The sequence below is a fragment of the Ammodytes marinus genome (genome assembly GCF_949987685.1).
Source record: "Ammodytes marinus genome assembly, chromosome: 14".
In the NCBI taxonomy this organism is placed as follows: domain Eukaryota; kingdom Metazoa; phylum Chordata; class Actinopteri; order Uranoscopiformes; family Ammodytidae; genus Ammodytes; species Ammodytes marinus.
Window position 1 is genome coordinate 10,500,308 of NC_137218.1, and position 24,234 is coordinate 10,524,541.

Here is a 24,234-nt window from a genome sequence, read left to right on the forward strand (position 1 = left end):
AACTTGACATTTAATCTTTTTTTCATAACTACAAGTTACCATAGAAACTGAATACTAACTTTCTATTCTTACATCTGCAGAAGGAGGAATATTCCATGCATGGAAATGTTTCAGAACGCTTTATAGCATCGAAAAATTGTGTGTCTGTTGTGTTGAAAGATAAAACTTATGACTTAAGGGCTGCTCGACTATTATTTATTCTTTATGTATGCGTGTGTTTCAGTGTTTATTTTCATAAGCTTTGGGGTTGAGTTTGGAGTCAGGGTGTGGCTTTGAGATGGTCATCGGGGCATTCTAAGAGGTGTTTAATAGTTAACTAGCTATACTGACTTACCGTTTTAGTATTGACACAATCTCCACATATGCAACTATAAAAAGCAGTGGTATTTTGCTGACTGTGATGCATTTAATAATGTCTTTATTTTGACACAAGAGTTTTATGTTTTTCAGTGAGTGATGGCCTTACAATAATCAGAAGGAACTAAAGTTATGTTCTGCACAGTATGAATTGATGTAAATAAGTGTTCCTGGGGCGCCCATGGCGCAGTGGGTAAGGGTTTCCCCCCACGGGCCCAGGCCCTGCAGCAGACCCGGGTTTGAATCCCGCCTGGGTCAGTTATCTGCATGTCTTCCCCTCTCTGTCCCATTTCACCTCTGTATCTACAAATCTGTCTAATAAAGCAAAAATGCCCCCCCCCCAAAAAAAAATAAAATAAATGTTCCATCTCTCAAATTAAAATGTATTGCACACAAAAACAGTTTTCTAAAGTGACACATTCATACACACTTTTGCATGTGCAAACACATGCTTTCAAAACCAGTACAACTATGTATTCAATGTATTGATAGTTTGCACATGTACATTAGTTAACCACATACAGAAGCTCATGTAATACACTCAATGTCTCAACATTACTTGGGTTTCTATAATACTAGTTTAAACACAATTATATTAACAATGATTCCAATGTTCATTTTAAGTTGTGTGTTGCCTTCTTTGGATTTCACAGGTTTCAGAGGCAGACAAAGAAAGTAAAGTTTTCCTCACACAATTGACTTGAATTGAAAATGAAGCAGTTACCATATAAATAGTAACATATGTGCTTTTCATCTTTTTTTTCCATATACTGTATGTGTGAAATGCCTTCACGTAGTGTTAAGTATTCTTTTGTTTGTTCCTACGCACTGCACATGTACACAATTATGATATGCATAACATTTACATTTCAAGAACCACAGTTATACACCTTGAGGCAATAAAGGTTATTGAATTAACTTTCTGTTTTTTTATTTATTTTTTTACTTGTCATTCCTTCTCTGTGTACTGCAGGCTGTTGGCAGCTGTCCAGTACGGTTCACGAGGCAGCGAGGACAACTGTTTTCTCAAAAATCAACAATTATTTTATCTTACTATGAAATGGTTTGGTCTCCATGGAAACTGCAGCAGAAATTCTTCCTTTTTTTTTCTCCAACGTCAAATCTACTGGAGGTGGTGCAGCACATCATGTCTAAGGAGAAGATAGATTTTAAATGTTTACTGTTTGTGGGTATTTGGCTATCGGGGGTTGAGAGAGAGAGAGAGAGAGAGAGAGAGAGAGAGAGAGAGAGAGAGAGAGAGAGAGAGGCAATTTCCAAGTTTCAAAACCACTAAGTTTAATATAGGTCTTCAACAATGAGGTCACTCACAAAGGAGACTCACACATGTCTTTGAGCGCACCTTACAAACACATACAGCATGTTCATCCAACCACAAACCCATGCACATAATACCATAGCCATACGTAACATCTAATCTACACATTGAGGTTATGTGGGAATCTGTATCACCAGCATTTACTTCCTAAGCCTTGACCCTTTAACAACAAATTCAAGTCTTAACGTTTAACCATTTGGATGACCAGATGCTGACTGAATTTTCCCCTCGTAAACTAGACTTAAATTAATTCCACCTTCACCCTGATCCTACATTGCAGTCTCACGTATGTCACTTTCAAAAAGCATGGACCAGAAATGTCTACCTTTTCCATACTTGTGAGCAAATATAGTTCTTAATACTCTCAAAAACACACACACACACCCACACACATTCCCGCACACATGCAGCGCTTCTCCTACTGTAAGCGGTTACCATAGATACCACATGGTGAGGCTCATGAAGTAGATTGGGTCCATCTCACGTGGGAGATATCGAGTATTAATAGAAGCAATGTGGTGTGGCCAGAAATGAGTTTAGACAATGCACTTTTTTTTGGCGTTGGACAAGCAATAACGTGCTGTAGTGCAGTGTGCTATAGTACATGAGCTGTGACTTTGAATTGTCATTGTGTGAAGTGCTTCGGTGTGATACAAATAAAGTTGGATGCTGGAACTGTCCGTGGTGCTGAAACACAACATGCACTGTAAAGACATTCAGAACCTTTCTTATATTGTGTCCTCTTGTTTCTGCTGATTGTTGCAGATGCGTGCGTTTATGTACTGTATGTAAATGTGAGTCGGTATTCCACTGAAAAAAATTAATGACTGGCAGAGAACAAACACCTTAACAAAACCCCGCTATCTGATTGTGAGGAAGAGGTCGGCACGCTTTGGAAAGTTTCTTGCAATAATCTGCTGGCTCAGCACGCAGCCGCATGTTACGGTGGAATCAAATACAGCGCACATATCATGACATGTTTAATTAAATCCTATTTTGTCGAATAATGAAGTAATTAACAAACTCCTACTGGAAGCTTTTTCTTCAAAACGTTGGATTTTGAAGTATAGCCCCCTTATCTTCCCCAAAGTAATTGTACTTCCGGAATTGACATAATTGAATTGCTTCCCAGCCTGGCATACGAGGTGCATTGTTCTCACGGAATGAAGCAAACCTAATTGCAATCCATCACAACCACGCACTTTGCCTTTTTCATCTCAATTCAAACCTTACATTTAATGAATGGTTCTGTGATTATATTTTGGGGAAATATTGTCCATTGTGTACAATGGCCTCCATTATTCGACATTGTTCACTTGACATGGGCTTTGAACTAATCACCAATGACTTACTTAGAAGGTATGAAATGGGCCGAATGGAATAGACAATGAGATGTCAGAATATGTTGGGTCTGGCATGAAAATCCATTAGACGTCTTGTTGGGATACATTTAAATGTGTATATACATGTATAATGTTTTATAAAACAATATGCATGTACATGCTCCCAAATGAGCCAGTCTAACCATCTGCTTTTCTACTAGTTGAGGTATTTATTGTGGAGGTTTGACAGAGCACCCTTGGTATCCAGGGAGACAGTGATTTAGTCAGAGAAAACAGCATTACTTTTCGATAGCAGAGCTGTCATTCAGCCATTTAGAAGCTGCAATTAGCAACTTAGAACCTCTTATAATAGGTACATGCTTATCATGCCATTCTATCAGTCGGCTGTTTAGCAAGCCAGTCACACAATTAACCAGCCGGCAAGCCTGTATATCTTGGGGAACAAAACACTACAGTGGCAGGTTATCATGTGGGAAAAGTGGCTGACAATACACAGGGACGTGTAAGAGCATGCACGTCTACATATAGAATCGTGTTATACACCCTGACAGTCATCTCAAATCTACACAATAGTGTATGGCTGCAGAGCTCCCTCTGTATCAAGTAAACATTCAGAATTTCTTTGTGCTAATTTTGTGTAAATACAGAACATGCTTTTGTAATATGAGACATGCCTAACAATAAGAGATTAACGATGACTATGGGGGTGTGTCCAGCGACATGATACTTAAAGCTACCAGAGGTGGATTAAAAGAGTAATAGCTCTACAGTACGTCATGTGTCATCGTGTGTTTACACTAAACACGTGGGCCTTCTGCTTCTCTGCGATTGCAAGAAGCCATGGCACTACACTGCACGCTATAGGCTCAAGCAAAGAATATGTTCTACTATTGTCCCAGCTCATCCAAAACCTCGTTTAGTGTCTGCAAAAGTAATTCAGGTCAGGACCCTTCCATGGTCAGTGAGCCGTGGTTGGTCCGATGAGATGACCCCATGGTTGATAAGATTAAGTTTATCACAGCATTAGGCTTAGATTACTGTGTCTGTCAGCAAGCCAACGGATAGAATGCAATTACAACTTGTTCACATATTGTATAAGATAAGGTCTCAATTACCACTACAACTAAAATTGCTATTTGATTGTATACATGACCACTGCTGACTTGTGCTTCTCCTTCTTCTTTCTTCTGCAACTACTATGTTTACCACTTCTACTATTGATGGCTAATGCTTTTACACACATTAATGTTATATCTGCTACTTGTACTCCTACAACTCATACTTATTTTTTGAGACCATGTTTGCACTTTTTGGATGGTGGGTTGTAGTTGCGACTTGGGAAAAAAATATTTAGTTTGATCCCAGTGCCTGGCAAGGTTACTGTACATATGTCCCTGAACACACCATACCGTCCAACTTCTCTATAAAGTTGTTCCCACAGGAGGCTGCTTCACTGTGTGTTCACTCTGTTTGAGGGGATCACACAGGACAACGCATATTCCAGTTACCTCATGTAAACTTCAAATCCTACAGAGCCTTCTAGTGTTACAAGTACTAAGAGCTAAATGGACCAGCCATGTCCATATACTGTTAATGGAAACCAACAAGAAGCTTTTCCATTAATCAGATACATTATAGTAATGTCAAATCGACTTAGAGAGGACAAGCCCCTGGATGCACTTGACCTGAACGTGATTCATTGTTGTTTGCATAAACAATTTGAATCGCGTTTTAAGATCATTATATAACTTGTGTTTTTGAGTACAAAGAGAGCAGAGTTGAAGGATTATGTTGCGTAATCAGTCTACACATTTAAATGCCGTCAGAAGAATATCTCATAATTTTTCTCCCTCGCTTGAATTATTGATAACGTGACTACGATATCACTTATAATGAAAAAGTAATGCTGTGCTCAAATAAAGTATGCCACTTCATCGATCAATGGAAACATAATGGAGTGAAGACGCTCGCTGAAATTGGAGCATATAAAAAGATAGGATTTGAGTTTTGCCTTACAGGGGTTACAGTTAGGTTTTAGGTCACACATGGTAGTGTAGTGTAAAAAATCCTTCCCACACAGTGCTCACTTGTTCAACAACCCATTTAAAGGAATCACCATCATATTGAATGTTCCACCAGTACAATTGTTTCAACCAACCTCCTAACTACCGAAACATACTTCCTTTTGCATCCGTGCCATCATAGACCATCAGTGAATCACTGTGCACACTTGCTGGACGTTCCACAGAAAGCTTGGTGAAAATCATGCTGTTTTGTCAACAGTGATATGGCTGATTTTGACTGTGTGGTATTTCCCTTCTGCTCTCGGTCTATGGATATGAGTGAGTTTGAGGTAGCACTAAACGTATCTACCACCTACTCTACTCAACCACCCAACCACTATGTGAATCACACTTCATCATGCTTTGTCTCTAGTAGCAGTTGTTTTGTGTTGCTGTTGTATGGTCAAACCCTGCGGTTTTAGTCTCTCTCTTACACACACACACACACACACACACACACACACACACACACACACACACACACACACACACACACACACACACACACACAGTATATTACGCAGCCATACAGGTTACAAAAGCTGTAAATTATTTAATTAAATAAAAAAGAATACACTGCCCATTGATATAATGGTACTGTATTTATGGCAAGCTCTCCCCCTCTACTTCTCCTTCCTCTCTCTCTCTCTCTTTCTCTCTCTCTCTCTTTATCTCTCTCTCTCATTGTGAGTTTCTATTTCTCTCCAGCGCTCTTTTCTCCTCACCCCCCTTAATCTACTAGGCACAGTAACAGTTATTATTTCCATTTTCTAAATGTCCAAGTTGCACTTGAGACTACTGTATTTCTCGCAAAAATGCTTTGTTCGAATAACGTTAATGCCCTCCTCTTCACTCTCTTAAAAACTCTTCAGGTTTTTCCAACTGAGCGATTCCGGCTGAGGCGGGCGCAACCGCACTAGAGGGGACGTCAAATCGTGCTGGACTGGCGCGATAGCCTCGCACGGTTCACAACTAATAGAAGACCTGACCCGCGTTTAATCATGCTTTTAAATGATGGACTATGCTGATTTTAAAAGTTGACCAGGGATTTTTAGTTGTGGGGTGTTTGCGAGGCATGGCTTTCCTTTTAACTTGCTTATTTCTGTCTTGGTGAGTATGGCAACTATTTTCTCTGCATGTGTCGGACTTTTACGCACTGCAACCAAAGGCTGTGGATGGCTGTGCATTTGAAAGAATCTGTATTTGCAACTGTTTTCTCATTTGTTGACAAAGAAAAAGCTTTCATTAGTGCTTATTTACTTTAGTTACAGTGCGAGCAGTGTTTGGGGAAATCAGAGCGTTGACAGCAACATCTATTTGGATAACATCACGCGCATATTGGATAGATTATTGGATGGCTATGACAACAGGCTGCGACCCGGATTTGGAGGTATGCTACCGACCGTCTTGAATAGTATTTTATACGATATTGCCTCATATATGATTAGATCGATGTTCCCATTCTTAGAAGATAAAGTTTTATTCCAGTGGTTGTATGTTAAGTTGTTGTGCTATAATGGTTGAACATTATAGTGTGCCTCCTAAAATGTTGACACAATTACAAGTTAAATACTGTCAATTGAGTGTGAGAATTATGTCATAATTAAGCCCATGCTCTTTTTAGTTCTTCAAATAATTGTAACTATCCAGTGGCCATTTTCCTACTGTATGTCATTAGGCAAATTATTTTCAACTTCTTACTGCGTTTTATTTTGATAAGCATAGCATATGTGATTCACAGTTTTAGTTTTTTTTTGTCAGTATCATAGCAACTACTTATCTCTCTGCTGCAGGTCCGGTTACAGAGGTCAAAACTGACATCTTCGTCACCAGCTTTGGACCAGTTTCAGATGTGGAGATGGTATGTAAAGCACACTGACCGCTCAAACACTTGTACAGGATTCACAGGATGCTAGTTCTTTGCCTGTCATGTCACATGCATATGTTCCATCACTGGTTAAACAAAGCCATCGCTAATGATAAATAAACAAACACACACAAAAAACAAAACAATATGTACAGTTTTTCCTGGTAACTCTTTGCAAACAGCCTGAAATCACGGCTTTCCTTCATTATTCCAGCATTTGGGCAGGATGTCATTAGTACAGCTTAGCATTTTAATCTGGTTGACAATCCCCCCACCAGAGAGAGTGAGAGAGAGAGAGAGAGAGAGAGAGAGAGAGATGTGGCTGATGTTGGGACGGGGGATAGGTTTGCTACTCCTGACATGGGATAGGCTGAGCGCTGAATGTGTTGTACTCTACACTGCTTAGGCTTTAGGCTTTAGATACTCTTCCACATCATCTATAGCCTAGTTCAACTGCCATGTGATTCACTGGTAGCAGTTGTACAGTGAGGCATGGTAAAAGCCTCTTGATCAAGGCATCAAGTCTTTCCGTCTAGATTCCAAAAATCATCCACAACAGCCACATTTTGTAGACTTCCTGGTGACTTTGTAGAATAAATAAACTGTATGCACGTTTTCATAGGAATTCATCATAAATCAAAAATGTGAATTCACTTCATTTAAATACCCGACAGTCCATAACAAAAATAAGATTAAAAGACGAGGTAACCGTATTGCATTAAAGAAAAATATGTTTTATGTCTCTACATCTGTTTGGCTTGTAATGTCTTCAGAAGGGCTTAAATAGATAAAACAAATAAACCTGTGTAAACATGGGGCTATTTTGAGAAAATCACAGTAGCTATGTGTGCGCCACGGATGTTTAATATCTAAAAATGTAACAATAAGTATCTTAAAAGAAACAGCAACTGTTCAATGTATTGATTGTGAAATTTATAAATGAGCCCAAAACTTATTTTAAATTTCATTAGTAAAGGCAATGGAAGAATATTCCATACATGAATATTGATGATAATTAAAACAACGACTAATCACATTGCCAGTACTCTACCCAGCAGGTCCAATGAAACCATGGCTCAAAAACCCATCTGCCATGCCATTCTCTCTGGGGGTATGGAGATAGTAACGGCAGGAGCAGAAGCTGTAAAAGGAGTAGAGCTGGTTGTAGTAGTAGTAGCAGTAGTATTTATAGTAAATACATCCTTAATTAACCCACACTCTAACCTCCATCCAGGAATACACCATGGACGTGTTCTTTCGCCAGACGTGGATTGACGAACGGCTGAAATTTGAGGGCCCCATCGAGATCCTGCGGCTCAACAATCTGATGGTCAGCAAGATCTGGACGCCAGACACCTTTTTCCGGAATGGCAAGAGGTCCATCTCTCACAACATGACCACTCCCAACAAGCTGTTCCGCATCATGCAGAACGGAACTATCCTCTACACCATGAGGTAAACATTGCTGGACAGTTTGGCTTCCACACCCGGCCAAGACCGGAATAGAGCACAAAAAACCTGGGAGGCAAATCAAAAACGATACAAGCGTCCAAGAATATGCACACAGCCTTGAAAAGAAATGAGAGGAGCCAATCCAAAAAAAATAATAATGTGCCATCTGATTCTCAAAACAAGCGCTGGAAAGCGTATCAAACAAACATGACTCCAGCTTAGTACCAAAAGGAGATGTGTAGCTTTAACAACAAAAAAGTGTCCTTGAATAACTGATGCCCTCAAAATAGATGTTTAACGGATTATTTATTTATTATTCTTTCGGACAATTCCACACAATACACAATTTTCTCTTCATACATCATACTTTGTGTTGTCCGAAGGGAGACGGAAGAAGCCAAAGGCTTATCAGGTCCCGCCCCCATAAATTAGAATTAGATTATTTGGTGGATCAACATTTCATTTAAAATATTAAATAATTTGTTTTATTTATTCCATATTGTTCACATGTGTAGTTACCTTTGTGAGACGTACTTGCACATATATATTTCCTCCAGGATATGATTGATTGCTATGATATCATACAAAATCATTACATATTAACCTCTGAAGAGTTCATTCATCAAGCTTATGTCAAATAATCGCCTATTGTACAGCATGGCACTACACTGACCAGATCCGGGCTGGAAACAGTAGTAATAACTCAAAGTAACAGTGTATCAAATATAAATAAAAAAAATAAATCCTTGAAAATTCTTCTCTATCCCACAGATTAACTATAAATGCAGAGTGCCCCATGCGTCTGATGAACTTCCCGATGGACGGCCACGCCTGCCCGCTCAAGTTTGGGAGCTGTGAGTTTTATTTCCTGTTGAGCCTTGCTCGTCTGACAGATGGTGCCACTCGCAAATGATCACTCTGTCACAGGGGCAAGTGATGGGCCTGAGTAATCTGACAGCATACTGCATATACTCAAAAAGATTTGAATTTGAAATGTCACATTCGGGGGAGCTCGGCTGTCCATGTGTACCAAATGAAAATCCAATTTAGAGTTTATCTGTGTTTTGTATCAGCAGTGACACAAGCGATTTTGCTCCAATCTTCTTGAAATATGGCGGCATTAGGTCAGATTTAGTCCAATATTGTGAGTGTTTTTTTGGCTCTAGGATAATCTTTGAGTTCAAATTGTTTGTTTGTCGGCTTATTTGTCTATTTGATTTCTTAATGTTTTGAGAATTCCGACCATTTGGCATAGGTTTTGAAAGCCAAGAACTAAGCCAAGCATGGTGCCATGCATTATACATTAAAAAAGAGCAGTTGCATGAAATGGTGGGTGTCAACGTTTAAACAAAGCTGTCAATTCATCCTGTCTAGATGCTTACCCAATGAGTGAGATCGTGTACACTTGGAAGAAAGGTCCTTTGTCGTCCGTTGAAGTGCCAGAGGAATCATCCAGTTTGCTGCAGTACGACCTTATTGGTCAGACGGTGTCAAGCGAGAGGCTAAAGTCCAATACAGGTGAGCAGAGTTTCAAAGCTGTGCCGAATCCAGTCAAATGTGCACTATAAGTGTTAAGATTATTAATAAATATTATATAAAAAACTCCATTTCCCTCTCATAAGTGATCGAGATCTGTGTTTTCAACTTTTTTCACTTTTGTAAAGTGTGATGTGTATTTGACGATTTATTTCAATTATGCCTTTCATAGCAATTGCAAGAATAACTAGACAGTTATTAACGTCCGTATCACCATATTTGCACAAAATGGGTATTTTGCATTTTTGAACAGATGTTATATCAGCAGTCGTACAAATCAGCAGTGTTTATGACTTGATGATTTGCAGCAATATAAACTCACATGTTTTGGTGTTTACTCAGGTGAATATGTCATCATGACTGTCCACTTCCACCTGCAAAGGAAAATGGGTTTCTTCCTGATCCAGACATACATTCCCTGTATAATGACTGTCATCCTGGCCCAAGTCTCTTTCTGGATTAATAAGGAATCAGTTCCGGCACGGACGGTGTTTGGTAAGATATCTTGAAATTCACTTCTCTCAAGTGCAGTATACATTTTGCTAAGTTTGTAAATGTAAAAGTTTCCAGCTTGTTTTTGCAATTTTCTTCAAGTAAAAAATGAGAGATTTATGCAGACAGAAGCCAATGGGACACATGCTGCACATTACGTTCCCGTTGGAATGGAATCATTTGGAAAATGCGAGACCATTATCGTGATGCCAACTGCCAAAAACCTTCAGCCAAATGGTATTGCAGATAATGGAGGCGTTCTTCTCAGTTATCATTGTGGATGATTGCAATCAGTGAAACAAAAACGACTCTTTGGGGAGGAATGTAAATCAAGGCAATTCAATGAATAGACCAAGTCGTTTAGGAATTCCTAAAGCTGTGCCTCAATAGATTGTATAGTGTTTTGAAGTTTAACATTAGAGTTTATAGTAAGTTGTTGTTCCCAATTCTACCCCCAATGTGTGTCTCTGTTCACTCTGAAAACTTTGATCAAATATAACTTTCTTTGCACTCTGATTGATATAAAATGCAAAGGTTGTCTCTAAAATACAACCTTTCGCTAGAGAACAAGGCAGACACGGTCACCAGGGCCTGATTTAACATTTCTTCATGATCACTATCCCTCCTTCACTGTGATCGGGTTGAATTAATTGGGAATAAATGTCCTTTTTAAAAATTGGTCATGCGAAGAGAGGCCAAGAGAGGGAGGATGTTTACTTGGCCCTCTTCCGAGCACTCACAGGTTCCGCTTGCTCACATTACATTACGCTACAGTTGCCATCAAACTCTCGCCTCGGGAGCAGAGAGGGTGAGAGTCACTGAACAAAGACAAAGAGAGAGAGAGGCTATGAGAGAGTGAGAGAGAGGCTATGAGAGAATGAGAGAGACAGGCACACAGGGGAAAGCAAAGACAAATACAAGGGGGGAGTTTGGAAAACACTGTGGAAATTCCTATACTTTTAAATGTAAAAAGGTGCAGTCAGCAATTCTGGAGAATGGTTGTTTTCTATATCACTGTTTTTTAAATCAATGAATTTCACCTCAAATCTGGTGTTAATACACGACCTAGGGTCTGTAAACTGGTATGTAATGTACACAAAGCGTACGTAAACAAAGGGCGCCCACTGTAGCTAGCAACATTCCCGTTTACAGAATCCAGGCTAGGATTTTTTTTACAGCGCACACACAGTACGTATAGGTCATGTAGCAGATTGTTAGGAGATATTTACTGATTTTGACGAGAAGTGATTTGGGATTAGAGAAATGACTGAGTGTGCCTTTAAAGTCCCCTTATTGTTAATTTTCAACGAGCTGCAGCTGAGCGGAGGAAGACTGCTGGCCCTGGTAGGTTATGGGCGGTGTGGTCCACGCTTGTCTTTGGAGAAGAGCCAGTACGCCAACGAGCCTGCGCACGTCTCCAGTGAACAGATCCCGATCATTAGTGTCAGCGTGGAAGTGGAGGCCCCCTGCGGAAAACGCATCTGTGGCAACTCATTAACCTCACTCGTCCTGCTGTTTTCATTTAACTCAATATAGGCTAAAGGATAAAACAACTGCTCATTTCTCTGCGTTGGCTGATGTTTTGAAAAGGGTGCTCCGGGTGTACCCAGGGCAAGCTGGGTATTTTTACATGGAAACAAATCAAATATCACACATTGGATTTTGAAAGGCAAACTTTAATCTCCAAACTGTTGTAAAGTGTGTTTCTTAATTGAAGTCCTCTTTGGAGTCATTTGGAGTGAAAGTATGTAGTTCCAATAATGCTGTCGATCGTGCATGTTGGATAGAAAGTTGAAAACAGGGGGTGAAAAGAAGACAAATTGCTACGAGGATGTACTCCACCCTGACAGTACATTAAGCCATAGTATGTTGTGCGCTGGATTGTCAACAACCTCGCTAAGAGCTGAAAGTCCCTTGAGCACAAGTCTCACAGACTTAATTGAGTGTGTCCTAATTTGTACCTTGCTTTTTCTTCCCATAAGAACACTTAAATGCCTCAAGCATTTCATTTATATCCTGTCTTTATACTTCTCCCTCCCACACTCTTTCTTTGTCCCTCTTTCTCTCTCTTTCTCTTGCCCCTCTCCCTCCTACCCTCGCAGGCTTTCTTCACATGTCCCTCCACCCTTTTTTTGCAATCTATTAGCTTGTACTTCTTGGGCTTGAGACAGTCAGCGTTGGTTGGCTTTCAGAGGAAGTTGCATTTGAGAGTTGTTAGCTTCCACTGCTGGAGCGGTGTGTGTAGAAAATGCTAGACATTACTAGGTGTATTAAATGCCAGTAAAGTTTGCATGCTGCTAATGCAATGTGCCATGCTGCACATTTAATAAAAGCATGGGCAGCAGTGTTCGATGGCCCTTTTTCCCTGCTTGTTTTAGCTTGATGAAAGTGAATTAGATATGTACTTTGTTAAAGCTGGGGTGGAGGATTTGGGGAGAAAATGGCAGTTGGGATAGATATTCGAATCCAAATACCTCAACCGCTCAACTTGTTCTCTTTGGTCCCTCCCCTATGGTCCCTCCCTGACATGCTCTACACCAAAAACGTAATGCCAAAGTGAATGGACAGAGAGAAATGGAGCCTCACTCTGATTGGTCTGAAGTGTACAGCTCATGTTAACTTTGACCAATCAGAAATCACATGCCCCAGCTTTAATGGGCCATTAACAGAGATGTTCATTGTCAGCATCTAAGGACGGAATCCATGCAAGACCGAGGGACATCCTTTTTCCAGTGACTTAGAGAAGTTTGAAGATAAGTTGGAAGGGAAAATTGCATTTAATATCCATTTTTCTTGGATGGCATGACAGTTCAGAAGTACCGTATATCTAAAATGCACCTGTCATGTACCTTTTGAGAGCAGAAAACTATTTTCAAATCATGTATCCAAAATAATCTATAATTGGCTTCAGATCTATACAGAGTCTTTCTTACTATTCAATACTTTGACGCTGTGCTCAAGGGGATTTTTTTTCTATGTCTTTGTCTATGCTTCAATCCGGAGCGATGGCCGGAAGTTTAGAACACATTTTAGAGACTTCAAAAAGCCTAATGCAGCACTTACTTCAGGGGAGAAATACATCAAAAACAATGTTGCTGTCACTCTCCCAGTCATCCATTGATATGGCCATTCTTCTTTCCATCGTACATTTTGTTGTGAGAAACCTATTAACAGCTTTATGGCGCGTGCCTGTTCATATCACTGGATGGCCTTTGGTGTTTTTATTGGCATTACTGTGTCAGTGCAGTGGCAGGGGTTAGTCGGATTATGGACAGATTAGCATCCACCAAAGTGACTTCTTGGCAAACCTGATCAGGCTGCAATGCCACATGGCGTGACATTCGACTAATATGCCATGCAACAGAGCTGCTGGCATGCGTCAAAGATATGCATTGGGTAACATCAATTGTGCAAACACTACTAGGTACTTGTGGCGCAAAATCACCAATGTTGTTTTGTTTTATATTCGTATACATTTCAAGAGGCTTAACTACAATTCCGACATGTCATATATTTCCATGGCATGTTTTAATCATTCAACATTATTCAATATTGACGCGCACGTCTAAAATGTAAATAGGAATCAATAGTTGATTTAAATAGAGTATAAGTAAAAGTTGTAAAAGTCACTTTTCTCCATTAGCCATACGATCATACCATTACCTTTTTCAACATAGAACACTCAATCCAAAAATTCAGTTTGTAAGTAATTAGACTGTGCCTGCCACAGTATTCCTGTCACAGAGTACATTAAAAACTCACAATTAGAAAAATGACATTATAATTGGTACGTACACAGTAAATTAGAATACAATCTCATGCCCTGTTTTCAGAAAGTTTGTCTTTTCAGCAAACTGCCAAGAGGAATACATCGACATTATGAGAAATCACCACTTCACAATTTGGTAATAGTGTTGATAGTATATTTGTGTCCAAGACTCACTGCAATAGGAATAGCTTTGAATCATTCTCTGCAGCATTGTGGTCTCAAGAAGACATGAGTGCGTAAACTGCTATCATCTGTGCAATGCTGAATACTTCACAGACGTTCTTTACCAGATGGTATATTTTGCTAAGAGAGTTGAGAAGGCAATTTCCAAAGGGATGCTTTAGTTTTTCTTTGCCACTTAAATTATAAAATAGCTTTTGGCGTGAATAGCAGATATATTTATCTATTTATTAGAAAGAAAAAGACTCTCTGAATTCAAATGGCAGGCTGAGTGGTAGCTATCTTTCCTTGAGAGTTGTTGTCTAAAATAAAATGTGGGATTATATTTGTTTGTGTTAAACCAAGCTAATTGCAATGGTCTCTTATAATCAAGTAACAAAATCAGAAGCGCATACATTTATACACTTAAATAACCACAGTCAACGTCAACCCATGTATAATATAAATGTGCTTATTCTGTGCATTATTTTCTTAAATGTTTAAAAAAAATAAGATATACTCCAGAGATGAGTAACATATGGACAACAAAAAGGCTAAGTACCAAAGACAAAACAAGCCAGAGGGCTTGCTTGAGCCATTTTACAATGTGGCTAATAGATAAATTAATAAATAGTTCCAGATTTCGTGAAAAATGCTTATTCACTTTCTTAAGAATAGTGAAATGAGAAAGTTAATACCTTTAAGATAAGTGTGCATGCCGAATTAAGCTGAAGTCAGGAGGTGGTTGAGTTAGCTTAGCATTAAGGCCATAAACAGGGTAAAATGCTAGCCTTGTTCTGTACGGTTCAATTGCCTAGTGTGAGTGAGCCCTAGTGTGAGTGCGCCCTATCTTGTAGTATCTCGTAGGAATCGCTTTGCTCAACACTCGCCGAACAATGCCATGTCTAGTCTTGTCTGTTTTTGTGCAGTTTTTAACTTAAAACTTGCTGTACTGATTTTAGTAGGGCAGGAAATTTGGAAAAAGCCAGGCAAACTTTTCTGGTTGGCTTCCAGTTTTTATCTAAATGCTAAGCTAACTGTATGATGGGCCCTGTATTTGTACACATAATATTTTAATATGTATACTTATTACCGAAAGAAGTTTCAGCTAATACACTTCTACAGCATACCAAAACATCAATCCCAGTACCACAGTGAGATGTAAAACAGTATGTTCCATTGACATCGATCTCTGTCTCCCATGTACACAGGTATCACCACTGTCTTGACCATGACAACGCTAAGTATCAGCGCCCGCCACTCCCTTCCCAAAGTCTCTTACGCCACAGCCATGGACTGGTTCATCGCCGTTTGCTTTGCCTTCGTCTTCTCCGCCCTGATCGAGTTTGCGGCCGTCAACTACTTCTCCACGCTGCAGGCCAACCGGGAGCTGAAGAAGGCTGCTGCCATGAAGCAGGCGGCTCAAGAGGCAGCGGCAGCAGCTGCAATTACATCTACAACCACACGGACCGACGGAGAGCTCTCCTCAGTAAGTCTCCTTCACTGTTTCGCGCTTTGTGATGCGTTAACATTTAAAGGTAGAGAGTAAGTGATTCTGGAGAACGCTTGTTGTCAAATTCACTTTGTTAAGTTCAGTACATATCTTCTCATGGTGTGCTGCTGATCGTGCACTGAAAAAAATATATATAGTTAATACACAGCCTAGGCTCTGTAAACGGGCATGTTGTTACATGTTACATATCAGTTTACCGCGCCTAGGCTGTGTATTAATACCAGCTTTTTTTCAGCACGCACACAGTACGGACATGTAGCGGATCTTGAGGAGATACTCACTGATTTTGGCAACAAGTATTCTCTAGAATCGCTGACTCCGCCTAAAAATGGCAAATCTGTTCTGCCTCAAGTTCTAACCTCATAACAACACACACAATCACTGACCACTTGTCTACAACATACAAGAAACGGCAGGACTGCTGACGTTGTGTAGGAATAAAGATACAGACAGGAGAAATCGCATTGAGTTGCTCTGATAAATGGCCATCGGAGCCGATGCTGCACTCACAGGGAAGGAAACATGTTTCACTTGGCCCAATTACATCCCCCTCTACATCTCTTTATCAAACCACTCAGCTGGCAAGTGCTTCTGTCTTTATTTCTCACAAATCTTTCCTGAGCTGCTTAATAATGTAAATCTCCACAGTGCTCTGAACTGCATTTGCTGAACGTGTGTTGTTGTCACCACACTTTGTTTAAATTACAAATCAAATGTAAAATAACATGACATGACGTATTTAGATTTTTTATTATCAAAATAAAGTATTTGAAATAGGAGTGGTATATTGAGTCCACTTTTGGTAACATTTATTCTGCAGAGCTCGTGCAGACAGTGGTGGTGTAGCATTAGCAGTGGTTTAACACCCTACAAGTAGTTAATAATCCTAGCAAACAAACAAAGCGATCTGTTTATTTTATGTGGATTGATCGGACTTATGTAAAGCTAAACTATTCAGTTTACAGAAGATGGACTGTGATTTTTGAGAACATTTGCATCATAGGGGTACAGAGGGTTAACCTACATAAAGATAGTTTCCAATGAAGCCATCTGAGGTTGGGTATTATTATGGATGTATACAGTATATGCAATCATTCTGTCACCATAGTCGCTAAATATATCTTTTTGTTTTTCACACCCATCATGTCTTTCACCTTTCTCAGTCCTAGTCTCTTGCAGAGCTTGTCTGTAGTTGCAGTGCATCGCTGTTTACTTTATGTTTTGTCAAAGACTTGCTTACAAAGATTTTTGAAAATGTCTTGTTGGAGATTTGGTAGAAGGTCATTTCAAAATGTGATTCCCTTGGCTTCTTTCCATTGTGTGCTGAACTCTTCTTTAAGGTTATTCAAATAGAACTTGGACTGGACTGGCCTGTGGCTCTGAGGTTGACTGATGTGTTGTATGAGATCGTTTGGTTTTGCTTGGTTAAGATGGTTTACAATCCTTTTATATCGCTGATGTATTTATTTATGTATTTCTATTCTCTGACTTGCTCCCAAGTCCTTTCTACTTAATGAGTTTTCCCTCATGTTACCCCTAGCCCCCTTAGGAAACACACAGCAGAAATGGACCAATTGATACAATCCCGCTTCTTCTCAGGCGCCCTGCTATGCTCTTCATGTGAGCACTCTATTCTCTCTGTATATCCCTTTTTCTCTCTGTCTCTCTTTCTTTCTCTATTTCACGCACACTCAGACACACATATCTCTTGACCATCCTTCTTTTGCCCCTCTCCCTCTCTTTTTGCTTAAATGTGCACATTGACACAGACTAATACACCACTATATCCACTTTATCCACTCTTGTCCTACATGAAAACACATCCACGGATAATCTGCTGGCGCACACTTGCATATATATATATATATATATATATATAAATATATATATATATATATACACACACACATACATGCACACACACGTAATCTGCGACAAGCCCACCCCCATCCACACATTCCACTCATCACTTTATACAATGTCCGATACATCCATCCATCTACAGTTGATCTACTGTATCATCCATCCATCCCTCTCACCCTAGCCCTCTATTCTGCCCTGTAACGGTGTGATAGCCACAGTGAGTGACGCGAAGAGACAGGCATTGGCCCTCTGAATGATGTTGCCACAGATTATGTAAGAGCCATAGATTAAGGGAATATCCAGCATATCACTGCAGGCTCACAAGCAGGAGGGCAGCCACCACAATGAAAAGCACGAGTGGGGGCTGAGAAAGCTTTGGCCTGGCCCAGTCCTAGACTGTGGAGCGGGTTATGGAGGGGACGGACGGATGTGAGGGACAGTTTTTTTTGTGTCGTGTGCATGAGAGAGAGAGAGAGAGAGAGAGAGAGAGAGAGAGAGAGAGAGAGAGAGAGAGAGAGAGAGAGAGAGAGAGAGAGAGAGAGAGAGAGAGGGATAGAGAGTTACACTGAGTTACAAAGAGAGAGTGGGAGGGATGCATCATTTAAAATGACTGGCTTTCAACAAATATGTAGGAGGGAAGAGTATTTAATATACAGAGAAAAAGGAAGAAAATACAATCGGAATAGAAATAGCCATCCAAACAGTCATGATTTTAAACACTACGACCTGTTGTGACTGTCAGGTAAAGACAAAACAACATTAGATAAATGGTCCATTTAATGAATCGAATATTCAAGTGTAAACATAAAGGGTAAGGGGGTGTTTATCAGTTGCTGTGTAAAGGTTGCTGCATGCACTGTCAGTGGTGTGTGTGTGTGTGTGTGTGTGTGTATGTGTGAGTAGGTGGTGCAGAAAATTAACAAAACAAAAAAAGGGTTGTGGGAGGGAAACAAAAAGGAGTAGAGAGAGAAAGACAAGGAGAGTAAGGAGCATTATTTATAGTCCCAGCCACAGGTGCTGCTGGCAAACACAGGACTGGTGATCACTGCTTGGCACAAGAGACATCCGGGATGATCAAATCCGGACCATTTTGATTTTTATAGCATTTGACCTGGCGTCAATTAGGGTTATTATTTTCAAGCTTAGGGAAAACTGTCAGCAACAGCAGATGCTTTGCATTGTAACGTCAGTTATCCCGTGGTGTTTTTCTTGTTTTCATTGTATTGGTGAGGCCTGCCCTGCCATTACCAACAATAGATCATTGGAATAGTGTCAAACCAAAAGACATCATACTGACCTCATTTGCAATCGTTGAGACAATTGCCAGTTTGGCATTCGGTGTCTTTGTCATCTTTTGTTTCATGTGTCCATAACCTTGTCCATGATCTCTGAACTTAAACATTACTCTGTGACTATGGCGCTTCCTGTGAAAATCTTACTTTTGATTCATCGAAAGCAAGTGTGCAGACCTTGCAGACCTTGGGGGCTTGGGGCCCTTGCTATTTGGCCTTTTGGAGAGATATTGCCCTTTTTTCTTTTCTTCTTTCTTCAATAAATAGATAGATTCCTGTTTGCACACAGCATGCCCTGCCCAATAGATATATTGATTGAATCAATGTCAGGAGATCGGTACTCCCAGGGGATGCCCTCTGCCTCTGTCCATCCTGGTTTCCTGCTGCAGACACAGCACAGTGTGAAGGCAACATTGAATTGCTGGAATTGTGTCAAGCAGTTTGTGACAGAGAACTAGGTATAAGTTGTGCTGGGTACCATGCAAGGAGTTTGCAATGTGTTGTACTAATTGTAGCAGTGTTTGAGCCAACCTCAGTCATGGGTTTCTTTCAGACACATTACATTTTGTTATCTGTTTATATAGTTATTACAGGACCGTCAGTATTTATTTAATTATTTGCAGAAACATTGCCTATTGGGAATTCCGCCCCTTCCCCTGTTACTTCCTCGGCACGTCCCTGTTCAAAAGTATTTGTTGTGAACTCACAAATGTCCTCTGTTTGCCCAGAGTTAAGCGAAAACCGACACTTACATAAGTCAACATTCTCGCACAAATTCACATGCGTCCAGAGAAGAAAGGGAATAGAGTGGCTCAGTCTGTGGAAATGTTGGTCTTAAGCAATAGTTTCGCTCGGAGCCACCCTGTTATCATTCCGAATAGAGAAAAGGCATTTGGTGAATTCTATGACTTTAACCCTGAGTTTCCTGTAAGGAACACTACCTGGTCAAATCATTTGGTGATGGCACAAATGGGGCTGAGTTGTTCCCAGAGTTTTAGGAAAGCCTTATCACTTTTCCTTATACTTCCCTCTCTAGGACAAGTCACACAACACACTAGTAGCTAATATTCATATAGACCATGAAACATGAACTGATGATGAGATAGTTTGTTTATTTATTAGACTGCTAGCCCAAACCAATAACCAATTTTAATATCTTCATTGTGTTAAGCCAAACAATGGAAAAATAAGCTTTATAACTTATACTGTATATCTAGGATACGTTCTGCCTTGCTTCAGATGCATTAATATAACAAGTCTATTTACATATCCATCTCCACCAACTCCTAATAATAATCCACAGATGTATACACTCCCACTTAACGCCCACTTAAATGAACCTCCATGCACTCACTCCCAGTTCAGATTAGTAGCGCGCAGATAGAGTAACCTTTTTCACATACACCTACACATTCCTCATGCAACACTCATATATGCACATACATGTAGCTCCCACACATGAATACATTCAACAACATCCATACATTTTTCAGTCAGTCAGTCCCCATTCTCACCATATCAAAGTGGGTAGGTGGAAATCTAGCGGATAAAGAGAAGAGGAGTTTATCCCTCTGAGATTTGACCAGAAAGAAGCCAAGCAAGCCTGTGTACATCGCACACACACGTCACACATGCAACGTGTACTCACTGCATTATCTTTTTACCTAAAAATTAACCAACCAGTTAAACAAAAAACATATGGACAAGTTTGAGTATAAATCCTTAGTCTTGAATTATCTTCGAATTTAAAAATATGCAGTGATTCAACAGGAGGATGCATACCCAACTCACAGACAGGGGCCCATATTGTGATTGAGTGATAAGTGCTTAATGTTGGTATTTCCCCTTAAATAACTGTACCACACTAATGAAACCCGAAGAGAATTAAATATTTTTTAAATTGTTTGATTACAGCTCAGCATCCTTTGTTCTCTTCCCTCTATCCCTATGTCTTTGTCACTCTGTACTCAGCGGTAATGAATAAACATTTTACACAAGAGTTCTAAATTCTGTAGCTGGTCGAAACCCACCTGCAAATGTTTTGTGAAATTAATCCTATTTTTGGGATTGGTCACCTTGAAATATTTGGAAGGCTTCCCCTAAGGCTTAGCCAGAGCAATAGTTTTTTCAAGCTGTAGAGTGCAATCCACGTAGGATCATGAATCTACACTACATCTCACCAGTTCAGTTTGTTGTCCAAGAATGTTGATTGGAAAAACATCCACTGTGAACGGAATACGCCTGACAGCTGGAAGCAGAAACTGGTCAATCAAACCATAGGGAGTTTGATTCCTCAAACTTCAAAATATCCAAACTCTGTGAATAATTTAGGAAAACTCTATATGCAAATGTTGTACTAAACTGGCCTAAAAATAAAATAAATCATTTTAAAAATCGCCACAAGACTAAAACATGTAAAAACGGTAATGTAACAGCCGCACTATTATAGATACACTTAACCTTGATCTGTCAGGAAGTGTCTGTCTATTCCTATTCATCGTGGTAGACACATTTTCTACTTGTTTCTTGGATGGCTCTTTCTTTTAGTCTCCCTCTCCTTTTCTCTGACTCTACCTAGAGGCAACATAGTGTTCCTTGACCCATTTCCCAGATGTACGCTCCCTCACTCTCTCCCTGTACACATAGTGTAGTTGATTTACAACTAGCGGAGCAGGGAGCATGTGCCGAGATCACAGCGCTTTACAGAAAAGTTGATGAGGCATAGCAATAACAGTGTGTCGATATACAGTACTGTAAGCCTTTCTTGTTTAATACGTTTTCTTTGCAGATCACTCACACACACACGCACACGCACACGCACACGCACACGCACACACACACACACACACACACACACACACACACAGCAATACAGCATCAATCTTCATGGAACTGGTTGATTGAAATGACATTAAATCAAATAAAAAACAAAACATAATTGATTTCCATTTTTGAGCTTAATTAGCCTGGTACTCATTGATATTCTAGAATTTTTTTTGCTCACACACATGCCACATGCACTGATCGACTCGCAGCTGTGCAAATATGGCTCCAACATCAGAATTGATTGTCCTTGATTTTTTCTTCTTTCATTTAGCTTGTTTTGATTTTAATTATACGTGTATATAACGTGTTAATGCTACAATACACCGATATACCATTATAACTTGTTGTCGATTCCCAGGCAAAATCGTTTTTTTTTCTAGTATATAGTCTACAGTGTAACATTTCTAGAACATACGTTTCAAGACTTTCTTGGTATACACCACCACAACAGTAGTTTAATTATTAACACCCTCATAGCGCACTGCACAAGATTCCCTCTCATATGAATTTCCTCTCACCGATTCTATACCTTTCCCTTATTGCCTCTCCAAGGTGGAAACAAGCAGTGTGCTGAAGAAGAGGATGAACTCTTCACTGCTGTTCGACCGCCCTGCCAAAACATTTCCCAACCCACCGGTCAACGCCCAGGCCTTTCTGCAGCAGGGCTCAGCTGTGCCCGACAACAACGTTCTGACCGGCACCAGCATCATCGACAAATACTCCCGCATCCTCTTCCCCCTCTCCTTCGGCGCCTTCAACCTGGTCTACTGGGTCGTCTATCTCACCAAGGACACCATGGAGATGTCCAGGTGAACAAACAGTATGGCATGCTTGTTTTTACAGATACATCATCCAGCACTTCCTCACTAAATTTTATGTATTGTTTAAAATCATGCAGTTCTGTATTTGTGTCTATGTACTGTATATTTTAAAAAAAGGTGCTTATTACCCATTTTTCCTCTGGGAAGTGCAAACAAGTTTCCAGTTGGTTTAGACACCCAGGAGATGGGTTTCTGCTGTCCACTGACTGTGAGAAGTGAAACAGGGGCTAGACTTTTGACTTTATTTAAACTCCCAAAATGTCTTGCATCAGTAACTGTGGTTTGTTGGAAATTGAATCAAAACAGGCAGCAGAATGGCCCTATTTTTCAACTTAAAATGTAAATAAAGGTGTTTTAATGGATTGAATGAATTAAATCAGTGAGTTTCTTAACTTGAAAGTGACCTTGCTTGAGCTGGCCATTCTTTCTTATCATACAATATCCTTCGTCCTGTGTTAACTTTCTGCTACCATCTATGGTGTTAGCGGGTCGACCCGTGTCTGAAATCAGCTGTAAAAAACACTAAAAACAATTATCTATCATCCAGTTTGTTTATCATCTCTTGATTACCTTGTTAGGCTTCCTTATCCATGAAACTATTGCTTTTAGGGCTGTCAAAATTAACGCGTTAACGCAGGGTGATTAATTTCTGGAATTATCAGCGTTAATTTTTTGAACGCATTTAACGCATGTGCAGAATGATCTGCCCCGTGCATCCCACCCGCTCTGTACTACAGTCACTACTGACCCAGGATCAGTAGCTGTGCACAGCCAAACATAGCAGCACGCTAGCCTGTGCCATGTTTTAAAGTTTTAAACTGCTAACGGTCACGTCTGTGTAGGGGGCATAGATGGTATATAAAATCAACTGCCGCGGGTGACAGTTGATGTCGAAGGAACAGGAGGAGAAACATTGTCCGCTCTGTTCAGAGCCCGCGAGGACACAAACGTCTGCAGTCTTCAGAAGTGTGTGTAATCAGACATCAACATAACGCCGGCTTCCTGGCACACATGAACAGTCCCTAGGACGTGGTCGCGCGCACGCGCACACGCACACACACACGCACGCACACACACACACACACACACACACACACACACACACACACACACACACACACACACACACACACACACACACACACACACACACACACACACACACACACACACACACACACACACACACACACACACACCGCGGACTGTAATCAAGTTGTATTCAATAATGCACAACCTATAGATTCACCAAATAAATGCCATTCTATAGCCTATCCTATATTTGCCCAAAGACATAGTAAAGAGACAGACCAATTGAATTATGGTTTGGTAGGTAGGCCTATATATTTTAGTTTGATTTAAATTCATTTTCAGTATTAAAACCATCATTTGGATTTTCAATTAATAAACATAGGGGAGAACGGGGTAATCTGTGGCACTTTTTACATTTGCTCCCCTCTAAGCGAGCTAAAAATATTTATCACTCAAAATTACACATTTCCCATTAATTCAGGATGTTTCCTAGAAATGGGCATTAGCAGAATT

The 24,234-nt window shown here is 40.1% G+C and overlaps 1 protein-coding gene across 1 annotated transcript; it reads left to right on the plus strand.

Moving 5' to 3' along the window:
* Nucleotides 1–6,120: 6,120 nt before the first annotated feature.
* gabra6b (gamma-aminobutyric acid type A receptor subunit alpha6b) lies at nucleotides 6,121–22,681 on the plus strand (the record flags this gene model as incomplete). The annotated part of the gene is made up of 9 exons (XM_080041173.1): nucleotides 6,121–6,209; nucleotides 6,365–6,489; nucleotides 6,893–6,960; nucleotides 8,201–8,421; nucleotides 9,190–9,272; nucleotides 9,793–9,936; nucleotides 10,297–10,449; nucleotides 15,586–15,863; nucleotides 22,421–22,681. The coding sequence occupies 9 exons, from the start codon at nucleotides 6,121–6,123 to the stop codon at nucleotides 22,679–22,681; spliced, it is 1,422 nt and encodes a 473-aa protein (XP_079897299.1).
* Between the last annotated feature and the right edge of the window lie 1,553 nt (nucleotides 22,682–24,234).